Raw genomic sequence first — 16,847 nt, forward strand, 5'->3', positions numbered from 1 at the left:
ATGGGATGAAAGGTGATATTAAATATATAATGTCACAACTCCGATTCAAATTAATCAATGAATTCATTGGTTGGAAAAAGGGTTCGAAGAATAAATCACTGCCTTCACAAAAGGATTAATTTAATTGTACTAGCAATTGCTGCCATGATTACATTTGGTAGGTACTCAATCGACCAGTCCGCAGCCCTAGTTGTTGGTAGTTCTCTGACCACCCACTGAAGGGCGCACAGTCCATAACGCCGCTCTCCTTTCTACATAAAGCGCCAGAGCTCATCATGCGGAGGGATCTGATTCGGACTACAGAGCTCATTGTGCGGAGGGTTCTGATCGGACTACACCCATTGGCTTTCTTTGCTGCCCGTGGATGTTTGTTAGCGTCGCAGTGTGAGTTGAATTGGAAACACTGAATTCCTCTGTAGGCCAATTGATAACGCCTCTATCATCGAACCGTATTTTTAAGATACCGGCGGTTTTATATTTCACCAGTTTGTTAAATATGTCTTGGCAAGGCTACGTTGAAAACCTGATGGGCGAAGGGGACTGTCAGGACGCCGCCATTGTTGGGTATACAGACGCCAAGTATGTTTGGGCAGCACATGTCGCTACACTATTTACCAATATAACGGTAAGAGACACTGGGGAGATGGTATCTGATTCTGCTTGGGAATTTCATTGTGATTTTTGTGTTCTGGGCGTCATCCCCCCACACGTTAACTCTTTATGTCTGAGCACCGTGATACCACTAGATCTAGCAGCTAGCTATCACTGTTGTGCATGCTAGTTAGCTGTGGCCCGATACCGTTACTCCCTAAACCTATCCTATCCTTTACCTCATGTTGGGTCAGTACACCGTATCGCACCGTTGGGACGAACCATCGTCAACATGTATTGGATAGACTGTCAATAGCCTTCATGTGTCAGACTATTTTACTAATTGGCCCTATAGTGTTTTTGCTCTGGGAGCAGCGCTGTGATTAGCTGCTACCAGCTGGCTAGTGCTGTTAATGAACCACATGAAGCGTGCACTAGAGTTGGCTCGGTCGCTAACGAATCAGTTCTAATTAACGAATCCTTAAGACGAACGAACCGAACTGGTTCGTCTCGTTGGTTCTCAGACTCGACTCCTCCCAGACGCACTAGTCGCTGACTCGCTGACAGTTCGTTCACTCACTGTGTGAGTGGTGAGGAGGGACCGACTGAGAGACGTCACGACTCACGAGAGCCAGCCAATCGTATGCTGTTCTAGGACTGAGTCTAGGACGCTCTCGTTGAATTTTAGTCAATGAGAGACAGAAAGCGACAGGTTTAATGGGGAAAAAACAAATGGGCTTAGTGAGCGAGCTATCTATTATTCACATTGGCCATCTGTTGCATGGAAGTATTGAAAGGATACATTGTACATATTTATAATTCGAAATTCGTCCCAGCATTTATACCACATTTTTCACAACCTACCAGCTCTCGTTGTGAAGACTAGTCACCACGCCACTCGTTTCAATGGGAATCGCGACGGTGTACTTTCAACAAAGTGTACATATTTATCATTGGAAATTCGTCCCAGCCTTTATACCAGATACTCTAGAGTCTATAGTGTAGCGTCCCTGGGACATTTAAAGAGTTTGTGTGTTATGTGTTGCATTGTATTTCGTTGTCCGTAATGCCAGTTGTTCTCTGTGCATGCATTGGAATGTTCTTCTTGTCAATCAGTGTGGGGGCGAATCATCAGGTCAGCTGGGGGAGGGCCTTGGGAGAACAGGAGGTCGTGGCTTACACGTTGAAGGGACCGGGTTGGGGCATTGCCCGGGTAACCGGTTGTTGTTAGTGTGGATTTTTGCTGTTGGTATCGGGTTTCAGTGACCTGGTTTGTTACATTAAAGTTTTTTCAAGTACTCATGACTGGACATGGTCGTGTCACCGGCGAGGTCATTACAATAGCATATAACCGGGATGTCTGATTACAGTTTAATTCATTTTTTTACAACTACCAGCTCTCGTTGTGAAGACTAGTCCCCGCGCCATTCGTTTCAATGGGAATCGCGAGGGTATACTTTCAACATTAAGTGTACATATTTATCATTTGAAATTAGGGGTATATAGCCGTGCGGGTATAGGTCACCGCGCCATTCGTTTCAATGGGAATCGCAACGGTCTGTAGTTAGAAATTCGTGCCAGCCTTTATACCACAGATACTATAGGGTATATAGCATATAACCGCGTTTTCTGATTACAGTTTAATGCATTTTTCACAATTAACCAGCTCTCGTTTTGAAGGCAGTGTTAATTTTGGCAGCTAGATTTAGTCTTGGGCTGCACAGGGTTTTGTTTAAACACCCGGGACCCCCACCATCATTGCTTAAATCAAGTCTATTATCTTGCTGATATGTTAAACATCCAATAATCAAAGAGCAACTCCTCTTGGTGAAATGAATGACGCGAACTGAATCACAGAAACAAATCACTAAATCCAACCCTAGTGTGTACGTATGCGGTGCATTTATAAAGCACATGTTCCAAAATGAATGCCTGTAATATTTTAGATGAGGTTTGAGACTGGGTCCAGAGACTGTCCTGCTTTGAATAACGTTCGGAGTTGGGATCCTTGCATATACATCAGACTGGCGTTTAATTTGGGGCATCCATGGTTTAAAACGTGTTATCGCAATTGGTGTTGTATTAAAAAACCAACAATTATGAATGTTATGCCACAATTTTGTATTTTTCAATGTTTCATCGGTTGGCCAAAGCTTCCTATAGCTTTCGATTTGTTGCTAGTGTTCTATTGAAGAACCTCCTGGATTGAAATGTATTCACATGCTATAATGGTGTCATTGACTTAGAAGCAATGGTGCATAACTAGTCATTTTTGACCTAATGTAATTGCAGAATTAGATTCTTATTTAATGCACAGTACCAATTTCCTTTCAATATTGTTTTATTCTCCTAAACCCTCGGCAGGTTCAAGAAATTGACATCCTGGTTGGAAAAGACAGGAAGAGCTTCTTCACCAATGGCCTCACTCTGGGCGGCAAGAAGTGTTCCGTCATCAGAGACAGCCTGAACACCGAGAGTGACTGGACAATGGACATCAGGACAAAGAGCACGGTTGGGGAGACAACATTTAACATCTCCGTAGGGAAGGCTGGAAGAGGTAAACCTTATTTATATTGATTATTTTGGTTGCAGAGTTTGACTTGTTTGAAAACATCAAATGGACTTGAGGAAACGCTGACATGATAAAAAGGATTGGCAAAGTCAGCATCAGGTCGCATCATATGATGAAGATGCGAGTTTCAGAAGTATATCAATTGTTTACCATTAGTTTAGATAACAGAATAAGGCGTCTTTGTCTTAGTTATATTCTTGTCTTTGTTATTTCATTCATGATTATTTTCAGTGGCTTCTTTCCCTTTCACTCTGCTGTTCTCTCTGTCCCATTCGAGCATCTAAACTTTTCCTGGTTACTATAACATGCATGTGAACCCTAGCCTGATGGAAAAACAACACAATAGTTCCAACTCCATGCAGTTTAACGCTTACATTCCTACTATAACACAGGCTGCAGCTTCCTTCATATTCAGATAAAATATATTTATTTTATTTTGCCCCTAGGCATCTTTCATTAATCAAGCATCCTCAAACTTATAAATGTTTTCCTCTTTTTAAACTTCCTTTAGTTTTAGGAGATAAACGTTAACATTATTCAATCAGTAAAGGACTTCCTTCTAATACTAATTTCTTCTCTTGACTGCATTTTCTGTAACACTCACTTCTCTAAACTTACCCTTTTTTCCTATGTTTTCTCTTTCAGTCTTGGTACTTGTAATGGGCAAAGAAGGTGTCCATGGAGGCGTTTTGAATAAGAAGGCATACACGATGGCAAAATACTTGAGAGATTCAGGGTTTTAATGTTGCCAGCTCACTAATAGATCAAATTTGAGGGATAAAAAAAGAGAAAATTAAAGTATTGCTGTTAAGAATTCTCTGCAAGCAGTCAAATGTTTTGGCAACTTTTTAATAGCAATGAAGAGTGTTGGTAAGATCCTGTGTCACCATTTAGTTTTTCCCACCGCCCTTCATAAAGAAGGGGGGGAGGGGGGGTGCTCTTCAATTCTGTTCATTTCTCTTTTTTCTTTTTTTTTTTTCTTTTTTTTTTCCAACGTGTGCTCCAGTGTTGGTTCTAGTGATGGGGAACAATGGGGTCCATGGCGGAAAGCTCAACAAGAATGCATTTGAGATGGTTCAGGTCCTGAGGATTTTTTTAAATTAAGCAACTCCTCCCATCTATCATCCTCATAGCATCCACCTGTTGTGTTGACAATACTTCTGGATTAGAAAAGCCAATAATCATATCTTACCATGGTTCACTTTTGCATCCCCTTCATCCTACCTTAAAAACAATAGACATTACAAATTGTTTGACACTACCACAATGGCATGTTTATCAAAATTGTCTCAATGTATATTTACAAAAGGTGTAATAAAAAAAAATCTTCACTGAATTTGGACTCCTTGTATTAGCGACCATTAGCAATTGGCAGATGGTCAAATGGGATAGTTAAAATGTAATCTCAGTGGGGGTAGTTATTTGCCTATGCTTTATGCCTCACCAGAGTATCACCAGGCTCTCCAATATTTTTTGGGTGTAAAGTTGCATGCTTACCCCTCTAATGAACATGGTACTCGGACACGGCCCTCTCCAGCATAGCAGACTAGATGACATGCCATCTTATCTGGCACTTATTTCAATGCTTAAAGACTTGGAAATGTTGGAAGAAAAAAAAGTCTAGTTCTTCCACCCCTCCAGGCACACATCAATTCAGCTTTTTCTCCCATTACATTATTTTGCTGTTAGTGGATGTGGTCCTAAGAGTGATAGTAATGGGGATGTCTGATTGTAAAACGTGAGTTCAACATGAGTGAGGCTGATGTCATCAATAAGACAGCCTGTCCTTGTCCATGGACATTCCACCTTTGACCAGCTCAGACCCATGTCTTGTGTCCATGGTTTTGCATTACAGTATTTATTCATCTTTTTCTATTTAACCCCCATTACCACCATTCCATTGATGCCGTTTGACCAATTGTCAGTTGAATAGGATTGTTTGTAAGACATGAAATATCCTCAGCCCATGGATGATTGTAGGGTGTATTTGTTTGACTTTATATCATTGTGATAGAACTTCAGATGAGTTGAATTCTCTAACTCTAGAGCAGTTTTACAAATTGTACACATGTAGTTAATTTCCTGCTAACTTGTCATTAAACATGAAAATGCAGCCTAATTTTACGATATGAATGCATTTCGACTTGTCGACCCAAGCTTTGGGGAGGGGCTCAAAAAACCCTCCCCAAATCTTGAAATTACTTGCCGTGTTTAGTCATCAAGTGTATCTGTCATGGCACGGTACAAGTATACTGAAAATAAGATGCTGTGTACACTAAATTTATGAAAAGTTGTGTTGGTTGGAATAACATTTGTAAGTTGTCTTGTGAAATCTTTCTGAGAATAACCATGTGTTCTGTGCCATAAAATAGATCTGATGTGTTGCTACTGTGAGCTCTAGTTTTTAATGGCGGCCCTATTGAGATGACCCTTCTGATTGCAATTTCCTCTCATGGGATATTGTGGCATCAGTATTACCCAGTTTTGTGACATATGTAAAGAATCAAAAAAAAGCATAAAAGTCAGTTTCGCTTCAATAATTGAAATTCACTATGATACAAATTGGGCATTTTTCAAAAGTGAAATATGTCATTCATGAGATATCCTTGCTTTACAGACAGATACAATAAAAATGATTCAATAAGAATGTGTCTTTTCTGTGGGCTCCGCAATGTATTTTCTGCATGCATTTTATATTTCTCAACCAACTAATATACGTCGAAGAGCAGTGTTCTTCAACCTTAACACAATGAACCCTTGGTGGAGTGAGATACGTATGCAGGTATTACTGGAGCAAAACAGATTACCTGTGATAGGGCAATGTATAGCTTTAGCAAATAAAATAAAAAGTGCATTACCCGTTGATAGTGAAAACAGAGTGGCGACACTCCCGTTGGACTCCCTTGTACCAGAGCCTGTCTACGGAGAGCCTTGGCACTCTGTAGAGCTCGTAAGTCCGCCCCTTCCGGGAGACCCCCATGGGACCTCTGGGCTAGGAAAATAAGAATGGGAGTCAATGGAAAGAAATTTATTATTTTCTGATCCCAGTCATTAAATGCCTTGAATTACACATGTTTTATGTGGGTCCAAAAATTTTTTCACAAAGAGTTTTACTGTTTTTTGTTCAGTTAAAGGCTGTAGAGAAAAAAATGAGGGACTACACGTCTTGTATGTGACGTCACGCTCCCTGCGACTGGTGTGGACAAGACCGACAATCGGCATAACTGAAAATCTACACATGCCCCGACTTATAATGGGGCCCCGCTTTCGATGCTGTTGTCCTCCCCTTGGAAAAAAGCGGTGAAGTGGAGCAGAGAGATCGCCATGTCTACCTGAGTGGTGGTGACATATCATTCGCAGCAAGGGGCTGTAGTTCACAAAGCGACCTCACACAAAACCTAACATTATCAAACTTATTCACAATTTTTTTTAGTTTTGTTTGCATGAAAAATTATTACTTAAATCCACAAACAACATGTTTGATTCAGGGGATACAAAGACTGGGGCCAGAAAATAGTTACTTTCTCTCCATTGAAATGGATTGAAATCCATTCTAATTTTCCTAGCCCAGAGGTCCCATGGGGGTCTCCCGGAAGGGGCGGACTTACGAGCTCTACAGAGTGGCGAAGTCACGCCCCTTCCGGTAGAGCCCATGGGACCTATGAGATCGAAAAATATTAATGGGTTTCAATGGAGAGAAAGTAATTATTTCCTGGTCCCAGTCTTTATATGACCTGGATTACACATGTTTGTGGATTTAAAGGATAATTTTTCATGCAAAGAAAACTAAACATTTTCGTGAAGAAGTTTGATAATAGTTTTTTTCCAAGGGGAGGATAAAAGCATCAAAAGAGGTGAAAAACATAAGTCGGGGCATGTGGAGAGCTTCATTTATGCCGATGGGGAGATTGTCGGTCTTGTCCACGCCAGTCGCAGGGAGCGTGACGGCACATACGAGACATGTAGTCTTTCTCATTGGGTTTTCTCTACAGCCTTTAACTGAACAATGAACACAATAAACTGCACAATAAACGGTCAAACTCTTGACATGAAAAATTATCATTTAAATCCACAAACATATGTGTAATCTAGGGCATATAAAGACTGGGACCAGAAGATAATTACTTTCTCTCCATTGAAACCCATACATATTTTTCGATCTCATAGGTCCCATGGGCTCTACCGGAAAGGGCGTGCGAAGTCGCGCCCCTTCCGGTAGAGTCCATGGGACCTATGAGATCAAAAAATATGAATGGGTTGGAAAAAGATAATTCACTCAGCTGAATAAATACTTTATTTTAAGTTCACTTAGCTATCTGTTCTAAAAATCAGTAAAAAGTGACGTTGTAGTGACTACATTATGGGTTCGTGTTCCCCTCTTACTGATCGAGTGGGAGGGAACTGGCTATGAGTCACGGGGGGTCTAGGGGGACGGGTTATGCGGTTGCACGAGTTCTAGCCATGCGCTGCGAGTGATTGTTCTGCTCTGTCGTTTTTGGATTAAAACGGTTATTATTACGCTGCCTACGTCCTCCTTTTCCTCCGGCACTACATTGGTGACCCCGACGTTCGTTTTTGTTATTTATTCGTTTACAAAAACCGCACAAGCAAACACTGCTATTCTGCAACATGTCCGCCCGAGGAAGACGTTCACAGCGGCAGACATCACCGTCTCCTGTCAGGGTGACGCAGGTCGTGCGCACCCCCACTCTTAAGCTGCCAGAGTTCTGGGACTCAACGCCTGCTGCATGGTTCACTATAGTAGAGGCACATTTCTATAAAAGCGACGTTGCCGACGACGACGACCGGTGCAACCATGCTGTGGCTATGTTAGGCAGCTCCACCGCAGCGCGGGTGGTGGGGTTTCTGTCCGCCCCCCCGGCGACAAACAAGTATGAGCGCCTCAAGGCCCTGCTCCTGGAGACATTTGAGCTGTCCACCGCAGAGAGGGTGCGCCGCTTGTTTGACATGTCGGACTTGGGAGACGAGAGGCCCTCTGCACGTATGGAGAGGATGCTAAACCTGCTCGGTACAGAAGACCCCATGATCCTCTTCACGGAGCTGTTTATGCGCGCACTGCCAGCTCAGGTCAGGATGGCGCTTGCTAACACCACCATCGTTGGACCCCGCGCCCTGGCCAGGGAGGCAGACCGGTTCGTCTTGGCCATGCCTCAACGGTCCCCGGACCTGCTGGCTCCCGCGGCTGCTCCACCGCCGGACCGTCGCAGGAGAGCGAAGGACGACGCCAGACCCTCGGGCCAGCAGGGTAACGCTGCGGGCCATTGTTTCTACCCCGCCACTTTTGGCGCCAAGGCCAAACGATGCCGCTCGCCCTGCTCCTTTGGACCGGCGGGAAACGGCAGGGCCGGCGTTCGGTAGTAGCCCTGAGCGCTGGTGTCACCAACAGGCTGCTCTTCATAAAAGACACCATTTCCGGTCGCAGATTCCTTTGTGACACAGGTGCCCAATGGAGCATCATTCCGTCAGGGGGATCGGAGGTGGCGAAGGGGGAGCACGGTCCGCAGTTGGTGGGTGCGGACGGCAGGCCTATCCGTTCCTATGGCACTAGAGCGGTGGATGTTTGCTTCGGTGGACAACGCTTTACCTGGGATTTTGTCGTCGCAGCTGTCACATTTCCCCTCCTGGGCGCTGATTTTCTGTGCGCCCACAACCTGTTGGTGGACGTGGGGAACAGGCGCCTGGTCAACTCACAGACTTTCGCTTCCTTCGCCTGTACGCAGGGGGAGGCGATCTACAGCGGGTTGTCCAACACGCTCGCTGACAGCGACCAGTACCTTCGGCTGCTCGCCGAATTCCCTGACCTCACTAAGCCCACCTTCTCCGCTCCCATGGTGAAGCATGGTGTGGAGCACCACATCGAGACCAATGGGCCTCCCCTCCACGCCAGGGCCAGGCGCCTCAACCCGGAGAAGCTGTCCGTCGCCAGGGCGGAGTTCGCGCACATGGAGCAGGTGGGCATTGTTCGACGCTCGAACAGCCCCTGGGCGTCTCCCCTGCACATCGTCCCTAAGCCAGACGGTGGGTGGCGCCCATGTGGGGACTACCGCCGCCTCAACGACGCGTCCAAGCTTGACCGCTACCCAGTCCCGCATATCCAGGACTTTTCAGCGCATCTGGCGGGCAAACGCTTCTTCTCCAAGTTGGACCTGGTACGGGGGTACCATCAGGTGCCGGTGCACCCAGAGGACGTCCCTAAAACAGCCGTCGTCACCCCCTTCGGTCTCTTCGAGTTTCTGCGGATGCCTTTCGGCCTGAGGAACGCGGCGCAGACCTTCCAACGCCTCATGCACTCGGTGCTCCAGGACCTGCCCTTCCTCTTCGTCTACTTGGATGACATCCTCGTCGCGAGCACCACAGAAGAGGAGCACCTGTCCCACCTCCGGACCCTCTTCACGCGACTCAGCCAACATGGGCTGATTGTCAATCTGGCGAAGTGTGAGTTCGGACGACACACCCTTGACTTTCTCGGGCATCAGGTCTCCGCGGAGGGTGTGACCCCCCTACCCTCGAAGGTAGAAGCTGTTGCGGCCTTCCCACGCCCCTGCACATCCAGCGAGCTCAAGGGGTTAATCGCGATGGTGACTTTCTACTATCGCTTCCTCCGCCACATAGCTCACATCCTGCACCCACTGTACGAGGCCCAGAAGGGCAAGGCTCTGAAACAACCGGTCGACTGGACGGCGGAACGTGTCAAGGCCTTCCAGGACGCCAAGGCGGCCCTGGCCCGCGCGGCCATGTTGGCCCACCCCTCACCCTCTGCGCCCACTGCTCTCACCACGGACGCATCAGACTTTGCCGTGGGGGTGGTGTAAGAGCAGTGGGTTGGGGATGCCTGGCAGCCACTCGCATTCTTCAGCCCGCCAGCTGTCTCCCAGAGAGCGCAAGTACAGCACCTTCGACAGAGAGCTCCTTGGGTTGTGGCTCGCGGTCAGACACTTCCGTTTTTTGCTGGAAGGCCGTGAGTTTACGGCCTACGTGGACCACAAGCCGCTCACACACGCCATGTCCAAAACCACGGAGCCTTGGTCCGACCGCCAGCAGCGCCAACTCTCCTACATCTCCGAGTTCACCACAGACATCCAGCACGTGGCTAGGAAGTCCAACGTGGTCGCCGATTGTCTCTCCAGGGCGGTGGTCGGTGCGGTCCAGCTGAACTTGGACTACTCCCGCATGGCTGTGGATCAGGCTGCCGACCCCTCCGTCCACGCTCTAAAGTCGTCGAACACAGGGCTGCGCCTGGCGGAGGTGCTCTTCAGTGACACAGGGGCCAAGCTCCTGTGCGACGTTTCCATGGGTCAGCCAAGGCCAGTAGTCCCCGCCAACTGGAGACGCCCCGTCTTCGAGGCGGTGCACAGCTTATCTCACCCGGGTAGGAAACCGTCCTCACGGCTGGTGTCAGAGAAGTTCGTCTGGCACGGGCTCAAGAGGGATGTGAGGTCCTGGGTCGACACTTGCACTGCCTGTCAACGCGCCAAGGTGCATCGCCATGTCAAGGCCCCCCTGGAACAGTTCGCGGTGCCCGAGCGGAGGTTCGACCATGTCAACGTGGACCTGGTGGGACCCCTGCCCCCCTCGCACGGCTTCACCTACCTCTTTACCATGGTGGACAGGACGACCCGCTGGCCGGAAGCAGTCCCACTCTCCTCAACGACAGCCCCCGACCTGGCCCGGGCGTTCATCACGGTGTGGGTCTCCCGCTACGGCACTCCTGCTGACCTCTCCTCTGACCGCGGCCCGCAGTTTACTTCGGGGCTGTGGGCGGCGGTGGCAGAGAATCTGGGGGTCAAGCTCCACCGCACTACCGCCTACCACCCACAGGCTAACGGACTTGTGGAGCGCTTTCATCGCTCCATGAAGGCCGCCCTTCGGGCCAGCCTCACGGACAGCAACTGGCTCGACAAACTGCCGTGGGTCATGCTGGGGCTCAGGACGGCGCCCAAGGAGGACCTCCGGTCATCGTCGGCTGAGCTGGTGTTCAGACAGCCGCTGCGGGTCCCTGGTGACTTCATCCCCAAGCCGACGGAGCCCTGGTCCGCCTCCACTCAGCGCGCCTCCCTGCTGGACGGCGCCAGGGCCTTCGCCCCGGTCCCGACCACGCGGCATGGCGTCCCTGCTTCGCGGGTGCCCCCGGAGCTGCACTCTGCGGGTTACGTTTTCATCCGCCACGACGGCCACAGGGCTCTGCTACGACCTCCCTATGACGGACCCTTCCGTGTCATCGAGGCGGGAGTCAAGAGCTTCATGGTTGACATGGGGGGTACGCCTGCGTGTGTGTCTGTTGATCGCCTCAAACCGGCTCACTTGGACCTTGAACTGCCCCCGGACTTGGCCCTGCCACCGCTCAGGGGCTGCCCCCCCGTCCTACCCCCCCTGCCACGCCGTGGCCGTTCCCCCCTCCAACCCCTACAAGCCCCCACAGCTTGCGGCCCTCGGGTCGACGCTGCCCCCCGCCCCGCACAACAAGAGGATGTGATGGACGATGTCACGCCTCCTCCCACCTCCTGACTTTGCCTACAGTCGTAGGGGCCGGGCCACAAGCCCTCCTTGCCGCGGGGGTTTTGAATATTGAGGTGAACACTGGGGGGGCTGGTGTAGTGACTACATTATGGGTTCGTGTTCCCCTCTTACTGATCGAGTGGGAGGGAACTGGCTATGAGTCACGGGGGTCTAGGGGGACGGGTTATGCGGTTGCACGAGTTCTAGCCATGCGCTGCGAGTGATTGTTCTGCTCTGTCGTTTTTGGATTAAAACGGTTATTATTACGCTGCCTACGTCCTCCTTTTCCTCCGGCACTACAACGTCATATATTTTCATACTGCCAGAGGTTCTGCTTCTGAGTCTCTGCGGAAGTTCATCTCCGTTTATGCTTTGTTCACAGCGTGAATTGACCTGGATATGAAGCGTCCGTAGCGCAAAATAACATTTGTTTCTAAAGAGAAGATGGAGCTCTCCTCTCCGTTTATATGCTTTACTCAGGTGTGTGAATTGATCTTGATATGAAGCGTCCATAGCGCAAAATAATATAACATTCGTTTTTTAAAGAGATAGAAGGAGCTCTCCTCTCCATTTATATGCTTTACTCACAAGTGTGTGAATTGACCTGGATATGAAGCGCATATCCAGTGTTCGTAGCGCACGGAATGTTATATTATTTTGCGTAGCACAAAATAAAATAACACTTCTTAACTCGTAATTTAAAGAGATAAGCTGAAGCTCTCCTCTTATTAAAAAAAAGAAATTCAGCAGCGGCGGTCCTAGCAGCGGCGTACTGCCGCTGCTAGGTGCATATAGGGGAAACACTGTATAACATTCGTTCACCACAAATGACTCTTAAAAGCAGTGCCAACATTTTAATATTTTTTAACCATTCAGCGAACAGAAGGCAACAGGCTGATTATCATTAGGGGGCCACTCAATGACAAAGGCAGAAGCGTCATCAACACGCCCACTGAAGTGGTGTGAGAAATACTGATTTTCTACTCCTCATTCACATATAAGGTAATTTACAATTCCTACAGAGAAAATACTACCTCACGGGTAGTATTATTCAGGAGATTTTCAGGGTGCAAATGTCAGGATATGTTGTTCACACATACAGCCCATCAGGAGAATATCAGGTCTTACACGTGTATCTGAAAGCAGCTAGTGTGTAAGCATTTGATTACATTATCAAATTTGTCAATTTATAGTAACAGGGGTAATTGTTCAATGGAAAGTGTAGTATACTATGCATGCAAATCAGCAATGCGAGTAATATTTAGTTTGAACAACAAAGTGTACAGACATTTTGGGAGGCTCAAGGAGTAGAGTAATATTACATTTGAGCAACCAAGTGTAGTCTTTTGGTGGACTCTATATACATAATTCACCATACTGTGTTATTGACAGTGTTTGTAATAACGCCTTTAAAAGAACGGCGTTAGGTAACGCTGCTATTTTTTCAGTAACAGGGTAATCTAATTAATTACTGTTTCCGTCTTTACAACGCCGTTACCGTTATGTACGTTAAATGCGGTTCGTTACTATGAATTGATTGAATAAACTGCGTAATCCGAACGTACCCCTAGCTCCAAACACAAACTGCTAGTGAGGAGACCGGGTGGGTTAACAACGAGATAAGTGATTATGATTGGCTAAGACAGAGTCATGTTTCATGGTAGCCAATCGGAGCCAGTGTTTTTACACACAAGCCAGGACACGAGTGCCACACACACACGCACACATCAAACAGGTTCGATGAAGCAGCAGGAATGGCGAGTCCGGAGCAATCCGATGAAAAGTTGGCATTTTCTGTAGTATTCGGCAGATGTTCCACAGCCTTTGCAACCAAGCAAATTAAAATTCAGTTGGAAGTATATCTGGGCCTTGAATGGGCAGTTCAACCATTTAACACATTAAGGCCAAGTGAAATATGCTCAGAAAAATCCAAATTCTTTGACATATAGGAACTTTCTTTTTTTTACAGTAACGCAAATAGTTACTTTCCCTGGTAACTAGTTACTTTTATTATAAAGTAATTCAGTTACTAACTCAGTTACTTTTCAGAACAATTAGTGAGTAACTATAACTAATTACCTTTTTAAAGTAACGTTCCCAACACTGCTTATTGACATGTTTTCGTTCTGTGTTATAGGGACACTGTCTCTTTAAGATTCCGTGACTTATGTGTTGATATGCCGGTCGGTGCGATTTGAATTTAACGTTTTTATTTGACAAAATGAACAACCCGCCGTTGCATGTCAAGGTGAGAAATTGTCTCTTCCCTTCTTTTATCGCAATTTCTACAGTCTATAGACAGAATGTGTTACCTGGGAGAGTTTGTCGACTGCAGAGCAGTCGTGTTTAAAAACATAACGTCTTACTTGGGCGAGTGTCGCTGCCATGTGTGCGCGTGTGTGTGTGTTCTAACCTGCGTGTGTGTCGATGGCGGAGCGTCATTTTTAAGGGCGAGTTTCGCTGTGGTGTGTGCGTGTGTGTTTTTACCTGCACGTGTGTCGATGGCGGAGCCGTTATGTTCAAAAACATAACGTTTTACCTGGGCGAGTGTCGCTGTGGTGTGTGCGTGTGCATCTGTGTTCTTACCTGCATGTGTGTCGATGGCGGAGCAGTTATGTTTAAAAACATCGTCTTAGATCGACGAGTGTGTCACTGCCTTTGTCTTGACATGCGGTGTGTGCTCGTGCGTGTGTGTGTGCGTGCGTTTCCATGTATGTTTGTGAGCATGCGACAGGCCTGCTATTATAGTAGTATGATTTTTTTTATCTTGGTAAACGACCGATGGCGTGCTAGGTTGTTAGCTCGACACCAACAATTATGAAGTTCGGTAGTGAATCTCTGACAACTTTTATTTAATTAGTTATTGATGTTGTATGACTAGGATCATTAAGGTTGATTAAGGACAGGTTTTATTTAGGTTTTATCTGCTGAACCTGACGGTGTTAGTACTGTGTGTCTGATGCAATAGCTAATATAAATAGGGTTATAAATTGTGTTTGTTTAATTATACCCTTGAAAGGGCTGCTGGATTACATCTATGAATATTAATTATTCCACACAAAAAATAAAAGCCATAATGAGCTTTAAAATGTTTATTACACAGACAGTATGTATAATTTCTCTGCTTATTTTCACTCTGCTGCAGGTGGTGGCTGCTGCTGCTGGCGGTGGCTGCTGCTGGCGGTTGCTGTTGCTGGTGGCTTGAGCTTGCTGGTGCTGGCGAAGGATGGTGGTGGTGCTGGTGATGGTGGCTGCAGGTGATGTTGGGGACTGGTGCTTGCAATGGCTGCTGGTGGTGGCTGCTGATAGTGGCTGTTGCTGGCTGCGGCTTTTGAAATAAGAGGAGACTGGAGGCTGCGGACGGTGTCCTGGGAGAGGCCAAATACATCCATGGCACAAGTTAGGTGTTTGGCAGTGGCCTAGATGTTATGACCTTAGGTGAGGATGTCTGCTGTGTTGAAATTGCTTAAATCTTGCTCTTGCTGCCAAGGTACCTCTTATTACGGTTGTTTACCTTCCTCTCAGCACTTTGATTGAATCCTTAACCTCAGCCTGATGTATGTGAAGGATTCTTTTTGTTTATTAATCACTTAATAATAATAATAATAATTCATTAATTTTCTGTAGCGCTTTTCAGTGACCCAAAGACGCTTACATAAAACACGAAGAGGGAGATGACAGTGGGGACAAGCGGAAGACAGCCCAACAGAGAACAGAAGCAAGGTGGAGTGTGATAGTAGATAGGGATAAGGGTGGTTATGGGTAGGGGAGGTCATAGGCTTGGGAAAAGAGGTAGGTTTTTAAACGGGATTTGAATATGGGAAGCGTGGGAGAGTCGCGGACAGGTTGGGGGAGAGAGTTCCAGAGTCGGGGTGCTGTTCTTTAGAAGGCTCTGTCACCGAAGGTTTTAAGTTTGGATGGTCGGACAGTCAGAGTGAGAGTGGAGGAGGATCTGAGGGTTTGGGAGGGGCGATGGGGGATGAGGAGGTCAGACAGGTAGGGGGGCCAGGTGGTGGAGAGCTTTGAAAGTCAGGAGGAGGATTTTGAAGTTGATACGTTGTTTGATGGGGAGCCAGTGGAGAATGAAGAGAACAGGAGTGATGTGTTCACGAGACCGGGTGTGAGTAAGAAGGCGTGCAGCAGAGTTTTGGACCATTTGGAGTCTATGGAGGGAATGAGAGGTGATGCCAGTGAGGAGGGAGTAGCAGTAGTCAAGACGGGACGAGATGGAGGCGTGGATAAGGGATTCAGCAGCAGGGGGGGAAAGGCAGTGTCTGACCCGCCGCAACCTCAAAACTCTCTCTCCCTCTACGTTTGCCTCAACTGTTCTGTCTTCACTACCTTCTATTGAACAATTCTCTCAACTATCCACAAAGGATTCCTCTGACACCCTGCTATCCTCCCTCTCCTCCTCTTTGGACTCCCTCTGTCCCTTCCACTCCAGACCGGCACGATCTTCACCCCCCCCTCCTTGGCTGTCTGAATCTCTGCGGACCCATAGAGCAGAGTTGCGCGCAGCTGAGAGGAAATGGAAGAAATCAGACTGTCCTAATGATCTATCTCACTATGTCCTTCTTCTCTCAGGTTTCACCTCCACTGTGTCAACAGCCAAATCTGCCTTCTACCGGACCAAAATTAACTCCTCCGCCTCAAACCCCAGGAAACTGTTTTCCTTGTTCTCTTCCCTCCTCAACCCTCCCTCCCCTCCTCCTCCTCCTTCCTGCCTCACTGCTGATGACTTTGTTACCTACTTTACCCAGAAAGTAAAGGACATTAGCTCCTCTTTTATCACTGCCACCATCCTCCCTCCCCCGACCCCCACCTCTGTCTTTACCCAATTCATCCCTCTCACCTCAGACGAGGTCAACAGAATTATAACATCTAACCATGCCACCACCTGCCCCCTTGACACTATCCCTTCCTCCCTCCTCCAGGCTGTGTCAAACAACATCCTGCCATTTCTAACCGCACTTATTAACTCCTCCCTCACTTCTGGCATTGTTCCAACGTCTTTCAAGACTGCCAGAATAAAGCCTCTCCTCAAAAAACCAACGCTTGATACCACTGACATCCAGAATTACAGACCGGTATCTCTTCTTTCATTCCTCTCTAAAACATTGGAACGTGCCGTCGCTAACCAACTGTCCTATCTCTCATCTAGCAACCT

At 47.3% G+C, this 16,847-nt stretch overlaps 1 protein-coding gene across 2 annotated transcripts; it reads left to right on the forward strand.

Annotated features, from left to right (window-relative positions):
* Positions 1 to 333: 333 nt before the first annotated feature.
* Positions 334 to 5,780, forward strand: LOC307085494 (profilin-2-like). 2 transcript variants are annotated; one of them, XM_079750310.1, is made up of 3 exons: positions 334 to 625; positions 2,956 to 3,148; positions 3,809 to 5,780. In XM_079750310.1, exons 1-3 carry the CDS (start codon positions 497 to 499, stop codon positions 3,904 to 3,906), a joined length of 420 nt encoding a protein of 139 aa, XP_079606436.1. In that variant the 5' UTR covers positions 334 to 496; the 3' UTR covers positions 3,907 to 5,780. The 2 variants fall into 2 exon arrangements, with proteins under 2 accessions (XP_079606436.1, XP_079606437.1); XM_079750311.1 differs by having other exon boundaries at positions 4,170 to 5,780.
* Positions 5,781 to 16,847: the final 11,067 nt, after the last annotated feature.

This window comes from Pollachius pollachius, assembly GCF_949987615.1.
Source record: "Pollachius pollachius genome assembly, chromosome: 14".
Classification (NCBI taxonomy): Eukaryota; Metazoa; Chordata; class Actinopteri; order Gadiformes; family Gadidae; genus Pollachius; species Pollachius pollachius.

What these genes read in the sequence shown, in the direction of transcription:
- LOC307085494 (XM_079750310.1), top strand. Translation starts at nt 497, where the DNA reads ATGTCTTGGCAAGGCTACGTTGAAAACCTGATGGGCGAAGGGGACTGT. An exon ending in CACTATTTACCAATATAACG is followed by an intron (nt 626 to 2,955) that starts GTAAGAGACACT and finishes AACCCTCGGCAG; the next exon opens with GTTCAAGAAATTGACATCCT. An exon ending in CGTAGGGAAGGCTGGAAGAG is followed by an intron (nt 3,149 to 3,808) that starts GTAAACCTTATT and finishes TTTCTCTTTCAG; the next exon opens with TCTTGGTACTTGTAATGGGC.